This window comes from Acomys russatus, chromosome 16 (assembly GCF_903995435.1).
Source record: "Acomys russatus chromosome 16, mAcoRus1.1, whole genome shotgun sequence".
In the NCBI taxonomy this organism is placed as follows: Eukaryota; Metazoa; Chordata; class Mammalia; order Rodentia; family Muridae; genus Acomys; species Acomys russatus.
Window position 1 is genome coordinate 39683229 of NC_067152.1, and position 16476 is coordinate 39699704.

General features: G+C 50.1%; 1 protein-coding gene across 1 annotated transcript in view; it reads right to left on the reverse strand.

Annotated features, from left to right (window-relative positions):
• The window catches only part of Sdk2 (sidekick cell adhesion molecule 2), a 123258-nt gene that overhangs the window by 46673 nt on the left and 60109 nt on the right, over positions 1–16476 (reverse strand). Inside the window, exons 17-27 of the mRNA XM_051158991.1 lie at positions 14970–15165; positions 14696–14794; positions 14081–14272; positions 11679–11800; positions 11049–11158; positions 10814–10964; positions 8627–8864; positions 7100–7215; positions 6187–6376; positions 4755–4853; positions 798–992 (exon numbers count right to left, since the gene is read on the reverse strand). Coding sequence (XP_051014948.1) covers positions 798–992; positions 4755–4853; positions 6187–6376; positions 7100–7215; positions 8627–8864; positions 10814–10964; positions 11049–11158; positions 11679–11800; positions 14081–14272; positions 14696–14794; positions 14970–15165 — 1708 coding nt within the window. The remainder of the gene's footprint in view (positions 1–797; positions 993–4754; positions 4854–6186; positions 6377–7099; positions 7216–8626; positions 8865–10813; positions 10965–11048; positions 11159–11678; positions 11801–14080; positions 14273–14695; positions 14795–14969; positions 15166–16476) is intronic.

Here is a 16476-nt window from a genome sequence, read left to right on the forward strand (position 1 = left end):
CACTTCCCTCTTCCTTAGCCACTTTCCTACCCCAGATGACAGGCTTCCAAGCCTCAGTATTCTGGGCCTTGGAATTGATGCTTCTTTGTCGTATGGTTGGTTTTTTTTTTTTTTTTTTTTTGACTCCAGAAAGCTTTGTGCAGTCCTATCCGCCCCTATTCAATGCCTCTCAGTTAAGGTGCCTGCTCAGGGCAGTGAGGCGGTGGCAGCTCAGACTCTGGGCTCTAGCACAGCTGGGCAAAGGTAGTGATGTGAAGGGAGCTAGTGGATGGAGGGTGATCACCCACCATCTCGTTAGTATTATTTATTTTTATTTTGATAGGATCTCCTATCAAAATCCTAGGCTGGCCTTGAACTTGCTATGTAGCTGAGGATAACCTCGAACTCTTGAACTTTCTGCTTGGACCACCCAGGTGCTAGGATTACATGCATGCTATCACCATATGTGGCACACACAATACTGGGGCTTGAACCTACGGCTTCATGCATGCCAGGCGAGCACTCTTTCAATTGAGCTATCCTCAGCCTCTACCCGCCTTTTAGAGACCTGGAGCAGGGTAGGATCCTAGGAAATTCCAGTTCAGCTTTGTGAGATGGCATGAGCCCTCACTGACCTTGCCTCCAAGATTGGAGTCTTGCTCTCTATTCTAGACAAAAGCAGTGTAGCTTCTCATTGCTTCTTCCGGTCGCTGCCCACTAGGGGGCGGTGCTAAGTCCCTGGGAAGGGCTCCAGAGGCCCTCTTCAGCTCCCCAGGCCCCTCACCCCACCTTATCCACCCAGCCCCTTGGGCAGTCACCTCTCTTCTCTGTGGTCACCACCAAGGCCTCAGCAGCCTGTCCCCAGCCTTTGCGGGTCTGGGCTGTGATGCGGAACAGGTAGACAGACTCTGGTTTGAGGCCCGTGGCCATGTACTGGCGGGCACTGGGGGCCAGGACCTCCACTGTGGCGGTGTTGGCTGTAGTGGCGTTGAGCCGGTGTGTGATCTGGTAGGCTGTGGGGAAGAAAGGCCAAGGGCAAAGATGGACAACAAGTATAGCCAGGAGCACCAGGGTCCTGTAAGAGGACCCATCCCTGTACAGCCACAGCAGCAGGTGCAGTCAGGCCTCCTGGCTTTATTTTATTTTATTTTTTTTTAAAGATAGATTTGCTTGTTTGTTTATTTATACATACATACAGTATTCTGCCCACATGCGTTCCTGCATGCCAGAATAGGGCACCAGATCTCATTATAGATGGTTGTGAGCCACCATGTGGTTGCTGGGAATTGAACTCAGGACCTTTGGAAGGACAGACAGTGCTCTTAACCTCTGAGCCATCTCTCCAGTTGCCCCCTTCCCCTTTAAAAAAGATTTATTTATTTATTTATTTTATATATGAGTGTTCTTCTATCTGCATGTATACCTGTACTCCAGAAGAGGGCATCAGATCACATTATAGATGGTTGTGAGCCACCATGTGGTTGCTGGGAATTGAACTCAGGACCTCTGAAAGAACAGGCAGTGCTCTTAACCGCTGAGCCAGCTCTTTAGTACCCGCTCCTTAGCTCTTGCTTGGCTGTGTGACACTCTTCTGGTCACTCTTACACCTTCAGTTGTGGTTGAAGAATGTGGACTTTGGTGGAGATAAGGGGTTCAATGCTTAGTGTCTCACACAAGGATGAGAGAGGCCAAGTCACCCACTAGCAAGTGGTGGCTCTAAAGCAACAGCCCAAGGGTTTCTAGTCTAAAGGACTTGATATCCGTCATCGTTTTGTCTTCTGAGGTATGCTATTCCTCTGGCCTAAGATAGAATACAGGTAGACCAAGCCACCTTTGGTGTGTATAGAGAGATGGCTCAGTGGTTAAGAGTGCCACCTGCTCTTCCAGAGGTCCTGAGTTCAATTTCCAGGAACCACATGGTGGCTCACAACCATCTATAATGTGGTCTGATGCCCTCTTCTGGCCTGCAGGTGTACATGTAGATAGAGCACTCATATTAAATAAACAAACAAATCCTTTTTTAAAAAATAAGATTTATTTATTTATTTTATGTATGAGTGCTCTATTTGCATGTAAATCTACATGCCAGAAGAGGGAATCAGATCCCATTATAGATGGTTGTGAGCTACCATGTGGCTGCTGAGAACTGAACTCAGGACCTCTGGAAGAGCAGACAGTGCTCTGAACCATTGACCCATCTCTCCAGCCCCTAAATAAACAAATCTTAAAAAATATTTACTTCATTTTATTTGTATGAGTGTTTTGCCTATATGCATATATGTGTACCATGTGTGTGTTGGAACCCATGGAGGTCAGAAGAAGGCGTCAGATCCCCTGGAACTGGTTAGAGATGGTTGTGAACAACTTTGTGGGTACTGGGAACCAAATTCAGGTCTGCTGCAACACCAGCTTGTGCTTTTAAGCGCCGAGCCAGCAGCAGCAGTTTATTGTGTTTAAAAACATTACTACTACTGCAAGGTCTCCTGTCTAGGCTGTCCAGGCTGGCCTCAAACTCCCCATGCCTCAGTGTCTAAGTGTCTGGAGTACGCACGGGTACCTTTATGCTCTACCAAGCCACTGTTTTAATGGCGAACGCTTGGTGCTATGGCAGTGTGGGGAGGGAGCAGCCTTGGTTAAGTTTCCATACATGTTGTGATGTGTGTGTGTGTGTGTGTGTGTGTGTGTGTGTGTGTGTCCATGTTGAGCGAATCTTGCTTGGCCACAGTCTACTAGCTAGACAGCTGACAAAGGACAAGGTAGAGCTATTGAGAGGATAAAGACAATGTATAGTTCTTAAGAGATCTGAACCTTGACCTTGCTTTCCTGCAGATATTGTGATGGGCTGAAAGTTCTAGCAGGAAAAACAAGTGTCCCTACTCTTGACAACTTCACCTAGGGGGCAAGCCTCTGGGCATACCTTCACCTAGGGCGCAAGCCTCTGGGCATACCTTCACCTAGGGGGCAAGCCTCTGGGCATACCTTCGAGGGACTGTCTTGGTGACATTAACTGATTCAGGAAGACCTATCTTGATTGTAGATGTGACCATTCTGTGGGTGGGGGTCCTGGACTGTTTGGGGTACAGAGGTCTGCATGTACCAGTTGTGTGTGAGCATGCACTGGTTCATTGCTCTGCCCTTGGCTGTGGATGTGATGTGACTCTAGCTCCTTGCACTCCTGATGCTGTGACTTTCCTGCCAATGATGGGACATAAACTGGAATTCTGACTCAGATAAATCCTCTCTCCCTTAAGTTGCTTTTGCTAGGGTATTTTTGTCACAGTAACAGGAAAAGAAATGAGGATGAAGGACAAGATATTATCATTACCATCACTCTCACCACCATCACCCTCATCACCATCACCCTCATCACCATCACCCTCATCGCCATCACCCTCATCGCCATCACCCTCATCGCCATCACCCTCATCGCCATCACCCTCATCGCCATCACCCTCATCGCCATCCCCCTCATCGCCATCACTCTCATCACCATCACCCTTATCACCATCACCATTATCATCACCACCACCATCATCACCATCATCATTATCACTCTCACCCTCATCACCATTATCATCACCACCCACCACCATCATCACCAATGCCCTCATCACCCTTGTCACCATTATCACCACCACCACCATCATCACCATCACCATTATCATCACCACCACCATCATCACCATTATCATCACCACCAGCATCATTACCATCACCATTATCTTCACCATTATCATCACTACCACCATCATCACCATCACCATTATCATCACCACCACCACCATCATCACCATTATCATCACCACCACCATCATTACCATCACCATTATCACCATTATCATCACTACCACCATCATCACCATCACCATTATCATCACCACCACCACCATCACCCTTGTCACCATTATCACCACCACCACCATCATCACCATAATCACCATCACCATTATCTTCACCATTATCACCATCACTATCACTACTACCACCACCATCATCACCATCACCATTATCATCACCACCACCATCATCACCCTTGTCACCACTATCACCACCACCACCATTACTTTGGGAGAAGGCCCTGCTTTGAACACCTCTCTGCGCTATGTTGATCAATCTGGCCTCCGATTTGCATCAAACTCCTTGCCTTTCCCATGGTTGAGCTGGGGCATGCACAATGGGACAGCACTACTCTTGGCTCTTCAGGTTTCATTAATTTTTTTCAAGGTAGGGTGTGATTGTTTGAATGAGCTTGGGAATTTGAACACTTGGTCCCCAGGTGGTGACACTGGTTGGGGATATTAGGAGTGATGGCCTTGTTGGAGGAAGTATGTCCCTAGGGGTGGACTTTGAAAGTATATGGCTTCCCCCCACTTCCAGGTCATTCTCTCTGCTTTGTGCTTTCTGTTAAAGATGTGATCTCTCAGCTCCCTACATTTGTCACCATGCCTGCCACTTGCTGCCTCCCCTCCACAATGGACTCTTATCCTTCTGGGACTGTAAGACCAAATAAACTCTTTGCTTTTAGTCATGATGTTTTGGAACTAATGCACAAGGTCTCATGTAGCCCAGGCTGGCCTTGAGGTGGCTGGTTTCAGAGTATGGCCTTGAACTCTCACCTCCACCTCTCAAGTACTGGGGTTATGGGTGTGCACACCATAACTGACTTGTCAGATCCCATTTTTTTCAGGGGCTGAGGACACTTCCTGGGCCTGCCCTAGCTCTTGCAACCTCCTCTTTCCTTCCTAGAAAGGGCACAGGAGAGGGTGCTGACTTACCCAGAATGATACCATTGGGGGCTGCGGGGGGCTGCCAGATGAGCCGCACGGATGTGGTTCTCACCTCTGGAAACAGGATGCCCATGGGTGGGCCTGGTACTAGAGCAGACAGAAGGGAGAAGGTGAGGCTGCTGTTCTGTCCCAAACCCGGTCCAGGCTGAGTAGCGAGGGAGGGGAAATCCATTAGCCCAGCGAGTTCACGTGTAGAAGTATACCTCTTAGCAAACGACCACAAACCAGTATCTATCCTCAAAAATTAGGGTCATCTTATAGAACCTAGAAGGTGAGAGGTGGTATGTGTACCCCTCAAACAGGCCTTCGTTATTTGGCGAGGGCCCAAGACTCCAACTTCCTTGAGCTCCATGTGTCCAGGCTCAGGCTCTCAGAATGGGCGGGTGTGTGTGTTCTTGGTTTTTAAATCTGTGCTGGGCTTCACCCAGGGCCTTCCAGACCCCAGCCTGCTCTTCCACCTCCTGAGGTAGCCATGACAGGTTGGAACCTGTAGGAGTCCTCTCCACACCTGGCTCTGGAATCCTGGCGTTTAAAAAGCCTGGGGTGGGGTAGGGTGGGCAAGAGTGCCCCAGACTCTGAGTGGACTTGTTCCTCAGCTCCATTTCCTCCTATGTGTCCTGGACATGGCCAAGGGGAAGCCGTTTGGGGGTTGTGGCTGGAGCCTGAATGATGTGGGTGAGATGAGGACACGGTGAGGGATCTAGTGGCAGGGGGAGGGGGCATGCTTCCTGTGACACTTCATTCCAGCCCAGAATGTCAAGGAGATGAGACATGTAAACTTGAACCTGGCCTTTGAGGTCATTATGTGGGTATATTTGTCAAGGCAGGAGGATAGAACATATTTAATTTAACAGCTCATTAGCTTGATTTATAGTTGGACTGTGCAGACATACGGTACTGGGGCTTCCTCCCTCACTTGTCTGGGCCTTGCAAATGTTTGCGGTGGGTGGGCCATTTGCTGAGTGTGGGAGAATGGTGAGGCAGAGGCCTCTCTGTCAGCCGGAGACTAGAGGATTCTGCAGTATACAGTGCTCTGTTGGTGTCACTGTTTGCAAACAGGACCAGGAGGCCCATGACCTGCCATTCGACTTTCTCTTTCACAGATTTTGCTCAAAGCAGACCTGCCCCAGGTGAAAACAACATCAAAAAAACCAAAACCAAACTAACACCCAATCTTTGTGCTATTTACTTGACCTACGGAGGGACCACAAGATGGAGTCAGCTATCAACTGTCCTCACCTGGTCCTCTCCCCACCTTTTTCTTATTGGCTACGAATAACATCTTCTTCTCCTGGGTTGGTTGCCTCTGGTAGCCCCCTTTTTCCATAGGAGGAACCTGAGACTGGGGATCCCTGTGGGGCAGGGTGTGAGGGCAGGATGAGGGGGCAGAGCCTCTGGCTTCACAGGGATATAGACTTACCATCATCTAGTGTCCGCTCCAGGATGGGAGGGTGGCTAGGGATGCCGTCACCGATACGCGTGAAGGCCAGAACCTGGACCTCGTAGAGTACGTACTTGCCCAGGCCTGTGATCTGGGCACTGCGAGATGAGTTGCCTTCTACCAGCCAGAACCGGGGCTGGGAGTCCGAGTCCTTTTCCTTGTATCTCACCTGCCGTTGCCAACACAGACAAAGGCCTCAATCCTGGTCTGGCCCTGCGAGCCTCGATCTGGGGCAGGCAAACTGGGCCCCTTGGAGGGGCTTAGCCCCAAAGGGTCAGTTGCAAAGCTACTGTTCATGAAAGGCTTAAAACACAAGAGGGACTCAGTGGCACAGCTGGAAGTCCCTGTAGGCCCACAAGGGAGTCACTTGCTTAAGGCTGCAGAGTGATAGTGACAGAGGTATGATATTATCCTATGATTCTCACATTTCAGGCATGGGCTAGGCCACATAACCACATAGCCACACATCCACATGGCCACATAACCACATGGCCACATATCCACATGGCCACGTGGCCCAGAACAGTTTAGAAAGAAATTCTAGAAGAAACCAGACTGGGTCCCTTAGGCCTGAGGGTCAGGCTTGGGGCCCCCAGCTCAGCCTCCTGGAAAAGGGGAGCAGTTTGAAAGACCCCATCGCACATTGGATCTCTCCCTACCGCTAAGGGAGGACTTCCTGGTTACTGTGGTGACTGGTGGATGGGAAGCTAGGCAGATACCCTGTGCCTCCTCTGTGAGGCGGGATGGGGGTGGGAGAGAGAGAGAGAGAGAGAGAGAGAGAGAGAGAGAGAGAGAGAGAGAGAGAGAGAGAGACCCAGAGATAGGACACCTTGGATGATGGAGGCCCTGGGGAAGATGGCACAACACACCTCCTTTTGACCTGAACACCTACCTTGTAGCCCAGCACGAGGCCGTTGCGATCTGCCTCTGGGATCTCACTCCAGCGGACCAGCATGCTGCTAGAGGTGGTGGCCAGCGCTGACACGTTGGTGGGGCCAGAGGACGGGACTGTGGGAGACAGGAGTGAAGAGGAGGAATAAGCCCCACAGTGGTGGGAAGCGGAGCAAGGATGTGGGGACCAACAGAGAAGCCAGCGCCATGTGGCCAGCTCCGTGGGAGAAAATATAGCACATGGAGACCACAGCTGCCAACGATCCTATGATGGTTGGGAGATGTTGCAGACATCTTTTCCTCCCTCTTTTCTGGATGAGGCCTGGGACAGGGCTTCATGTACCCCAGGCTGGCTTTAAATTCACTGCTTTGTCAGGAATGGTCTTGAACTTTGGATCCTCTACCTCTCAAGTACTGAGGTTAGAGGTTTCAATCACCGCATCTAGTTAATACTGGAGATGCAATGAGGGGTGAGCTAGGCAAGCACTCTACGATCTGCATTACGTCTTCAGCCCCGCCGCCCCCATTTCTGTCTGCTCAGAGCAGTGTGTGCGTGTATGCCCCAGTGTGTAAAAGGAGGTCAGAGGACAACCTCGTAAATCTAGTTGATTGTCCTTTCACCATCAGGCTTGGATGACGAGTGTCTTTACTGGCTGAGCCATCTTGCTGTCTATCCTCACCTTGATTTTGAGACAGGGTACCACTAGGTGGCTTGGCTGGCCTTGAACTCAGGAATGCAGCTTACACTGCATTCAGAATAACTTTGGATGACCTTGCATTTCCAGCCAGCACAGTGAAGGAAGGCCAAGCTGGGGGGCAGGGTGGGAGTGGAGAGGCTAGAAGTGACACCATCATGTAAAAAGTGTCAAGGAAAACACACACACACACACACACACACACACACACACACACACACACACACACACACACACCCTACAGGGCAGTGAGCCACGAATTGGACAGAAGAGGGCTGCTTGTGGATCAGGGCTCATATTCTAGGAATGAAGACCCCTTTTGAGGCTGCTAGAAGAGATAGGTTTTGTTTCTGGAATGTTCTGAGATCAAACCCTTCAGTTGGGTGTTGGGGTTAAAGCTGAGTGTGGGGCAGTGGGGTGGGCTGGGCTGTCTGGATAGCTAGCACTGCCCAGCTAACTAACCTACAAACTCCTTAAGAGTGGGGGCTGGGGGCTGGAGAGATGGCTCAGAGGTTAAAAGCACTGGCTGCTCTTCCAGAGGTCCTGAGTTCAATTCCCAGAAACCATGTGGTGGCTCACAACCATCTAGAAAGAGGTCTGGTGCCCTCTTCTGGTGTGCAGTTGTACATGCAGATGCAACACTATATACAAAATAAATAAATATTAAAAAGTAGGGGCTGTCACAGGGGAGAAGCAATACTGGGGGAACTAGTGATGTGGCAGGGTGCTCTGCCATGGGGGGAGCACAGGGGCTAGCTGCTTAAGCTGCTGGTAGGAATGGCTGCAGCATGGCCTACTCTCAGGTGGTCCCAGAGGAAGAGGGCCCGTGGTACCTGACTCCCGGGTCCTGCCCACTACTGCCTGGCTCCAGGGCCCGCTCCCGATGGCGTTGAAGGCCTGGACCTGGACACGGTATTCTGTCCACTCCTCCAGATCCTCAATAGTGTACTCCCGCTCCACTCGGTCTTGTACCGTGTGGCTCAGTGTCTTGCCGTGGCCGTCGGACCGGCTGTACTTGATCTTGTAGCCCACCGAGTCAGGGTTGCCATTGTATTCCATTTCTGGGAGGGGCTGGGGTAAAGCAGGGGCAGAGAGATGAAGGCCTAGGAGGGAGACCGCTCTGTATTTCTTCTTTCCCAGTGCCCAAAAGAGGTGCTATCCCCAAGTGGGGCTTGATATGGTGACACTGTTTCCATGTCCCCCCGCTCATCTCTCCATACTGGACTCCCAGGAGAAGCAACATTTTCCTTCGTCATACATATGGCGGACCAATGACTGTGCCTGGAGACTGGTCCTTTCCAGCGGGCTCTAAACCCATCGTCCCAGTGTGCGGATGAGTAGAGCCCTTTGGCTTTGGCCAGCTTCCTGTTTAACCCCCTGATTCAGGCTGTCACCACATGGTTAATACCTCCAACACCCAGTCTCTGTGAAGCTACCCTTTGGAGGAGAGAGCTTCGGGTGACTGCATCCGTATATGGATAGGATGCACGGCACGGTCAGGAAGTCCTGATGTCCAGCAAACCTCAATCTCTCTGGCTGAATTTCATCTTTCCCTTACTGGTTAGAGTCTCACCAAAGAGAAAAGGCAGATTCTTTTCCTGGCTCAGAGCTCAGCAGGAGGGGTCCTGCTTACTGGTTCAAGGCTGCATGAATCTAGCAATGTTGGTAGGTGGTGGAGGTGGGCCTTTGGCCTGAAGCAGACATCACTGGAGAATCCCCATCTCCTACTCCTCCTCTGAAGCTGGTATGTCGGCAGTTTCCACCCTCCCTTCTGCCTCTCCAGGGCTCCAGATGCCCATAATCCATAGCGCACTGGTTTCTAACCCACTTTATCCAATTCCTTGTAAGCCCTCCATCACCAACTCACCCTTCTCTCTCTTGCCTTCATGTCCCTCTGCAGACACTTACTGACATAAGCCAGAGATCATTAAGACAGAAATGGATAGGCCCACGAGGCTGAGATGGGTCTGACATATGACTCCCCTACCAGCTTATGAGAGGTAATGGACCATGTACCATTGTGAGCCAGGCGGCTGCATGGCACAGCCGCTGATTTCCCGTCCCCCCATCCCATCCCCCACTCCATTCCTCTCACCCCATTCCCCCCACCCCATCCCCCCAATAATCCATTCTCTAACTTTTATGTTTGGAAATCTTCGGAGACAATTAAGGAGTAAGTGTGTGTGTGTGTGTGTGTGTGTGTGTGTGTATAGAGGCCATTTTTTCTGCCCTCCACCCATAGACAGGGTTTCTCTGTATAACTGAATGCTGGCTGTCCTCGACTCACTTTGTAGATCAGGCTGGCCTCAAACTCATAGAGATCAACCTGCCTCTGCCTCCTGAGTGCTAGGATTAAAAGCATGTACGACATTTAATTTTATTTTTGTTATTTTATGACAGGTCTCACTAGGTATCCATGGCTGGCCTGGAACTCTCCCTATGTAGACCAGGCGGGCCTTGAACTCACAGAGACCCACACCCTTAATCCTGAGGCTAGGATTGAAGGTGTGTGCCACCACAGCCAGCTCCCACTGCATTCATTTACTCTTTGAGACAGGCTTTCACTACCCTGCAATTTGACAGCCAGGTGAGGCCAGCCATAATGCCCTCCAGGTATTTTCCTGTCTCTGTTGTCCAAGCACTGATGGCACAAGCAGGTGCTAACATGCCTGGCTTTTTTTTTTTTTGGTTGGTGCTGGGGTTGAACTTAGGTCCCCATAATTGTACCTCAAGCACTTTATAGCTGGGTTATCTTCCAACCAATACAAAGTATCTTCTAGCTCTTTCCTCTCCTTTAACCATAATTAACTATTGGGCACCTTACAGGTTAGTAAGGAAGAAATAAAAACAAATTAAAAACTACAAACCCGAACAAGAAAAAAAAACACCCCCAAACCCCAAACAAAGGTAAAAAATTATAGATATTATTCAACTGGTGACCTCTTTGAGGTCATCACCTTGCTACAGGGTGGGGACAGCCCTGTGAATGTCCCATCCCACTGCCCCGGAGGGAGCCTCACCATCCATCGGAGCCACAGACTGGTCTCACTGGCTGTTCGCAGAGTCACATTGGCTGGGGCCATGTCTGGGGGTGCCTGGAGGGTCTGGATCTTTCTAGAAGGTTGACTGGGTGGGCTGGTGCCGACGATGTTCACTTGGCGCATGCGGAAGCTGGGATTGGATGGAGAGAATGAGCCAAGCATGGAGGGGTTGCCAATGCCTCCCCCCAGAGGCCTTTTCCCACCTGTGCCTTACCTGTAGTAGGTGAAGGGGTTGAGGTCCGGTACCTCCATGGAGCGGGCATCAGCCTCGTTGTCGAGTTGGTAGATCAGCAACCACTCCTCTCCCTCCCCGATCACGCCCACCTGGAGAAGGGAACCTAAGGCCTGTCCAACTTGCCATGCCTTAGAGGGATGCTCTGAGCCCCAGCTCATGGTAGGCATCAACCCCACCCAGGGAACATTTTAGTCTAAATGCCACAACTGACTGCAGGGTGGCTCTGCATCCTCTTGCATCAGGACTGCACAGTAAGCTGCATGGAAACACATTTTTCAGCCTGAATCCAAGAAGAGCTGATACCAGGAACGTATAGCTCTAATGAACCCTCCCCACCCGCGCCACCCACACTGGTTCTCAACCTTTCTAATGCTGTGACCCTTTAGTTCAGTTCTTCAAGTTGTAGTGACCGTCCCAACACAAAAATAATTTTGTTGTTACTTCATAACTGTAAAGTTGCTACTCTTATGAATCATAATATAAATATCTGATATGCAGGATATCTGATGTGGGATCCCATGGGGGTTATGACCCCCATGTTGAGAACCGCTGCCTTGCTGCCTGAGGCTGTCTGGGGGAGTCGCCTGGGTCCCCCCTAGCAGGTTTTACCTGAGCCTCTACTACCCAGCGGGAGATGGATGTCTTCCCATCGTAGCCAGGCCTGAACTGCAAGGTCACGGATCGTGGGCCAATGTTGGAAATGCCCAGGTTGGTGGGTGCCCCTGGGAGCTCTGAGAAGGGAGAGTAAGGTAGAAAGAGTGAGAGGCTGGCTCCTCCCGGAATAGGACTTTGCAGGAGGGAGGGGCCTGAGCAGCTTGCTGTTTTCGGAAGGGACATCTCAGGAGAAGCACAGCCAAGGCCTATTGACAATGATACTGATTCAATGTCATACATGCTGATTCTGTGTCACACATTCATAGTGAGAGGCTGTGACAGATCTGAGGGCAGAGACTCTCTTGGAGCTGTTGTGCCAGGGGCTTCTCTTGAAGTTTTGGCAATAAGCAAAGTACCCACAAAGGTGCACAAATCAAGCTAGGCTCAGCACAAGTATATGGATCAGAACTATGTTCCATCCACATGACTCTATAACCCCTATATCTAGCTCAGGATGGACTGAAAAATGCAGATTCTGTAGCATGTTTGAAGCTAGCCTTGGCTACATAATGAGTCCAGGCCCATTGTAGACTATATAGTGAGATCCCATACCAAAAACCCAACCAACCAACAAGAAAAACACAAACAAACCATCCAAATGTCAGTTTGACCCTGATGCTACCGTTAAAGACTGTATCTATGAGCAGCTGCGATAGTTAAGTTGACAGGGTTTAGGATCCTCTAGGAGACAAGCCTCTAGGCATATATGTGAGGGAGTTTCTAGGTTGGGCTGGGGTGGGAAGACCCACTTTAAGTGCGGATGTGGGTGGCACTTTTCTATGGGCTGAGGCCTGAACTGAGTAAAAAGGAGAAATTGAGCTGACCACCAGTCAGTCTCTCTCCTGTCTGTCTGTCTGTCCGTCCGTCCGTCCGTCCATCCATCTATCTATTTATCTATCCATCTATCTCTATCTCTCTGTTTCCAGATGCAATGTGACCAGTTATGAGCTCTTCCTGAAGTAACTTTCACACCACAATGGACTGTAGCCCTTCCAACTGTGAGCCAAAAGAAGCCTTTCCTTAAGTTGCTTGTGGCATTTTGTCACAGTATCAAGAGAAGCTATTGACTCAGTGTCTACTTCCATTTTTAATGTCTCAGTATGATGGTGATGGTAATGACCACACATAGCAGGGAACTGCAGTGAGGTGGCATAGAAAGCCTGTAGCTGTAGGCTGGGGAGGTCTCATACAGATAATTACAAGTATTACTGATAGAGATTGTCAGTGGGGGGTTGAAGGAACCTGAGCTGTTTTGGCCCCCTCAGTGGATGGGTCCAGGCAGTCTGGCTGGATCATCAAGGAACAACCTTTCTGAATTTGGAAAGGACCACATGGAGATCTGGTCCAACTCTGTATGTCTACAGATGGGGAAACTGAGGTACGGAGGTGACACATGACTTGCGTAGTGTTTGTGCTTGGGACCTGATATTATTCCTATCTCATCTGACCACTGCACAAGGTGCCCATGAGCTACAGTCCAATGTGGACAGTAAAAATTCTCTCTTTGAAGTCTCCTGGCAGGGATCCCGCTGTGGGATAAGGAGTGCAAGGGGTAGATAAATGGGCAAGTGAGAAAGTGGGGTCCTGGTGTCTCTACTGTGCTCAAGGATATGGGAGATGGATGGTGATCTTTTTCTTCACCTATGATCTGAGGTAATGGGATCCAACTTTGCTCAGGGAAGGATGCTGGGCCCAGAGAGCTAAGCAAAGGGGGAGAACGTCTGGGAGGAAAATTAACATTACCCCAAGATAGAACCCCTTTAAGGGTAGGTCTGGCGGTTCACACTATTTATCCCAGCACTGGGAAGTCTGAGGCAGGAGTACTGCAAAGTTTGAGGTCATCATGGGTTTCATGGTGAGACTTTGTCCCTAAAATAGACAGGGACCTTAATGCAGTGTCTCATGCTTATAATCCGAGTTACTGGGGAGGCAGAATAATGGGACTACTGTGAGTTCAAGGGCATCCTGAGCCACAGAATGAGGCCCTGAATTAAAAAAAATAAGCCAACCCATCACCAACCAGTCACCAATCACCCAACCAGCTAACCAACCAACCAACCAACCAACCTACCATCAACCAAACAACCAACCGAGTAACCAACCAACCAGCCAGCCAACCAACCAACCATCAACCAACCAACCAACCTACCATCAACCAAACAACCAACCGAGTAACCAACCAACCAACCAGCCAGCCATCAACCAACCAACCAACCAACCAGCCAGCCAACCAACCAACCATCAACCAACCAACCAGCCAGCCAACCAACCAACTAACCAACAAACTGGGCAGACAGAGCCCTCTCCCAAATGAGTGCTGCTTAGCAGAGCAGAGAATCATAGTGGGAGGTACCCACCTGGAGGTACACCAGATGAAATGGTGGAGGCTGACACCTGGCCCTGGCCCTTGGAGGTCATAGCGGCCACCTCGATAGTGTAGGTGGTAAGTGCTGTGAGGCCTGTGACTCGGTATTCCAGAGTTACGTTGGGCAGGTAGTGGGTCACACGGGTATTGGTTCTGTTGTACTCTTCCCAGGAGATCCGGTACCCTGGTAACAGTCCACAGTGGTAGCATAAGCTGGGTTGAAACCATATATTGACCCTTGTTCCAATTCTCACTCCTTCCCTAGCTTGGAGGTTTGAGTCACCCCAGGAACAGAAGGGCCAAAGGAACTAGGTGCCTCTGGTGTCATGCCTAGGGCCCCAGTGGAGTCTCAGTAGGATGTTTCTTGTGGGCAGGGATTGCAGAGAGAGCAATGAATTGTGACAGATGCTAAAGTCCTCAAACTTCTGCAGAGTAAGGGCAGGAGCCCCGAGACATACTGCAGATTGAAAGTGCAAAACTAAGAGCCAAGAGTGCGGCTCAGCTGGGAGGTCTGGATGGGAGCTGCCTGTAGGCAGGGGACAGACCAGCTGATAACCCTAGCCCCGCACTGTCCCTCCCTTGGGCTCAGGAGCATCATCATGCCTACCTGTCAGGATGCCGTTCTTTTCTCCAGGCTCCTGCCAGCTGACCTTCAGCGAGGTGTCCAGGATGTCATTGAAGCTCAGGTGTCCCACGGGCCCAGGCACTGTTCCCAAAAGGGCCCCCCCCACCCGCCAGTGCCCATTAGAGTCGGAGCATGGCCACCTTATGTGGGATGGTCGCTGTGTTTCGGGATGCCTGGGGACTTCCCAAGGGTCTGGGTTGGTGGATGTGAGTGAAGCTGGGGGGGGGGGGGCGGAGCAGAGGTCCATGGCACCTACCGTCCTCATGGGTGCGCACCAGCTGGGGGCTGCTGCGAGGCCCATCTCCTGGTGTGGTAAAGCACAACACGGACGTGAAGTACTCTGTGAATTTTTTCAGACCAGACACGAAGCCCACGTGAATGCTGTCTTGAAAGTTGGGTCTGGCAGTCACCATGGTAACCTCCTCTTCTTGTGTTGGCTCCCAGGCAATCAGCTGAGGAGGAACCAGAAGCACGTTGTAGAAAAAGTAAAGCTCTGTAAACCGGGTTAGGCCGATGGACACTGTTCCTATGGTCCCTCATGCCAGGGAAGAGAGAGAGCAGTCAGAGGTAACCTAGGTTGCTGGATCTAGGTCACTCCTGTTTCATTCTGATGCCCCGACTCTAGGCAAGACCCAGTCCTGGGTGCTTCCCACGGGAACCTGTCACCCCATTCTCCCAGCTACCCCACAAGAGAGGCATTTTACTAAAAACCATTTTCATGATCTGAGGGTTGGGCACAGAACCCAAGAAAACAGAGGCCCCTTTAGCTCAAAAGTCCCTTCTGAGTGATTACAGAGAGTGCTTCACCAAAGTGGGGCTATTCTAAGCCTGGGGCCCTGGGTGACCTCACAGGTCACACATCCAGGAAGCTACCCCTTTTGTGCACCGACAAGGAAACTGAGGCTCAGAAAGGCCAAGTCACTCGCACTGTCTCATGCGGCTAGGAGACACTGAGGACCTGGGATTGCTACTCCTGCTTTCCCACTGGCTAGTTTTTCCATTGGGGTGTTCTCCATGGCCCTGTGTCACAGCTGTGCCAACTACTGCTTTCTTACGATCGTTCCAGGTCAGGCTGCCAATCCTACATTTCACCCAGAGGTGGGGCAATGGCAAGAGAGCCCACCTGGACGCCATCGCTTTCTTTCCCATCTCCCTTTGTACTTTCTCTCCATCCTTTGATAGCGTGCCTGCCTCTCTTACTCCTTCTATCCTGCACCCACCCCTCCCCTCTCCTGCACTCTTACCTCCTGCTCTTGTTTTCTGGGCCCTTCATCTGTCTCCAACAATGGCAGCTGGTCCCAGAGATTTCCTCATTTATTTGAAGTTGATTAAATAGCAATTAATGGTGAAAGGCTACACTTGAAGAGCTTTAATAAGCACGGGTATTTATAGATATAAAACAATACCACGCCAATGTCTCCTGATTAACTCGCACCCGTAACAATGCTTAATCTCTTCCTTTTCAGGGCCGGATGTTTATAAAGGATGTTTTGAAATTTAATTGGTATTGTGAAAAGATAGCCTATAGCAAGTTAATTAGACACTAATTAGACCCTAAAAATACTAATCAGAAATACTAAGTGGCATTTAATAAGAATGTTAAATATCCTCTTTATTTTAGTTATCTTGTTTCATAGCAATTAAATTGCCCAACTTCCTTGGAGTAGATGAAGAAATGAGTTTAATGTTTTAATTTAATTTAATTAATGTAAATTTGAATTAATTATGCTGTTGGAATTAATTGTGTGGGGTGTTCTCAGCAA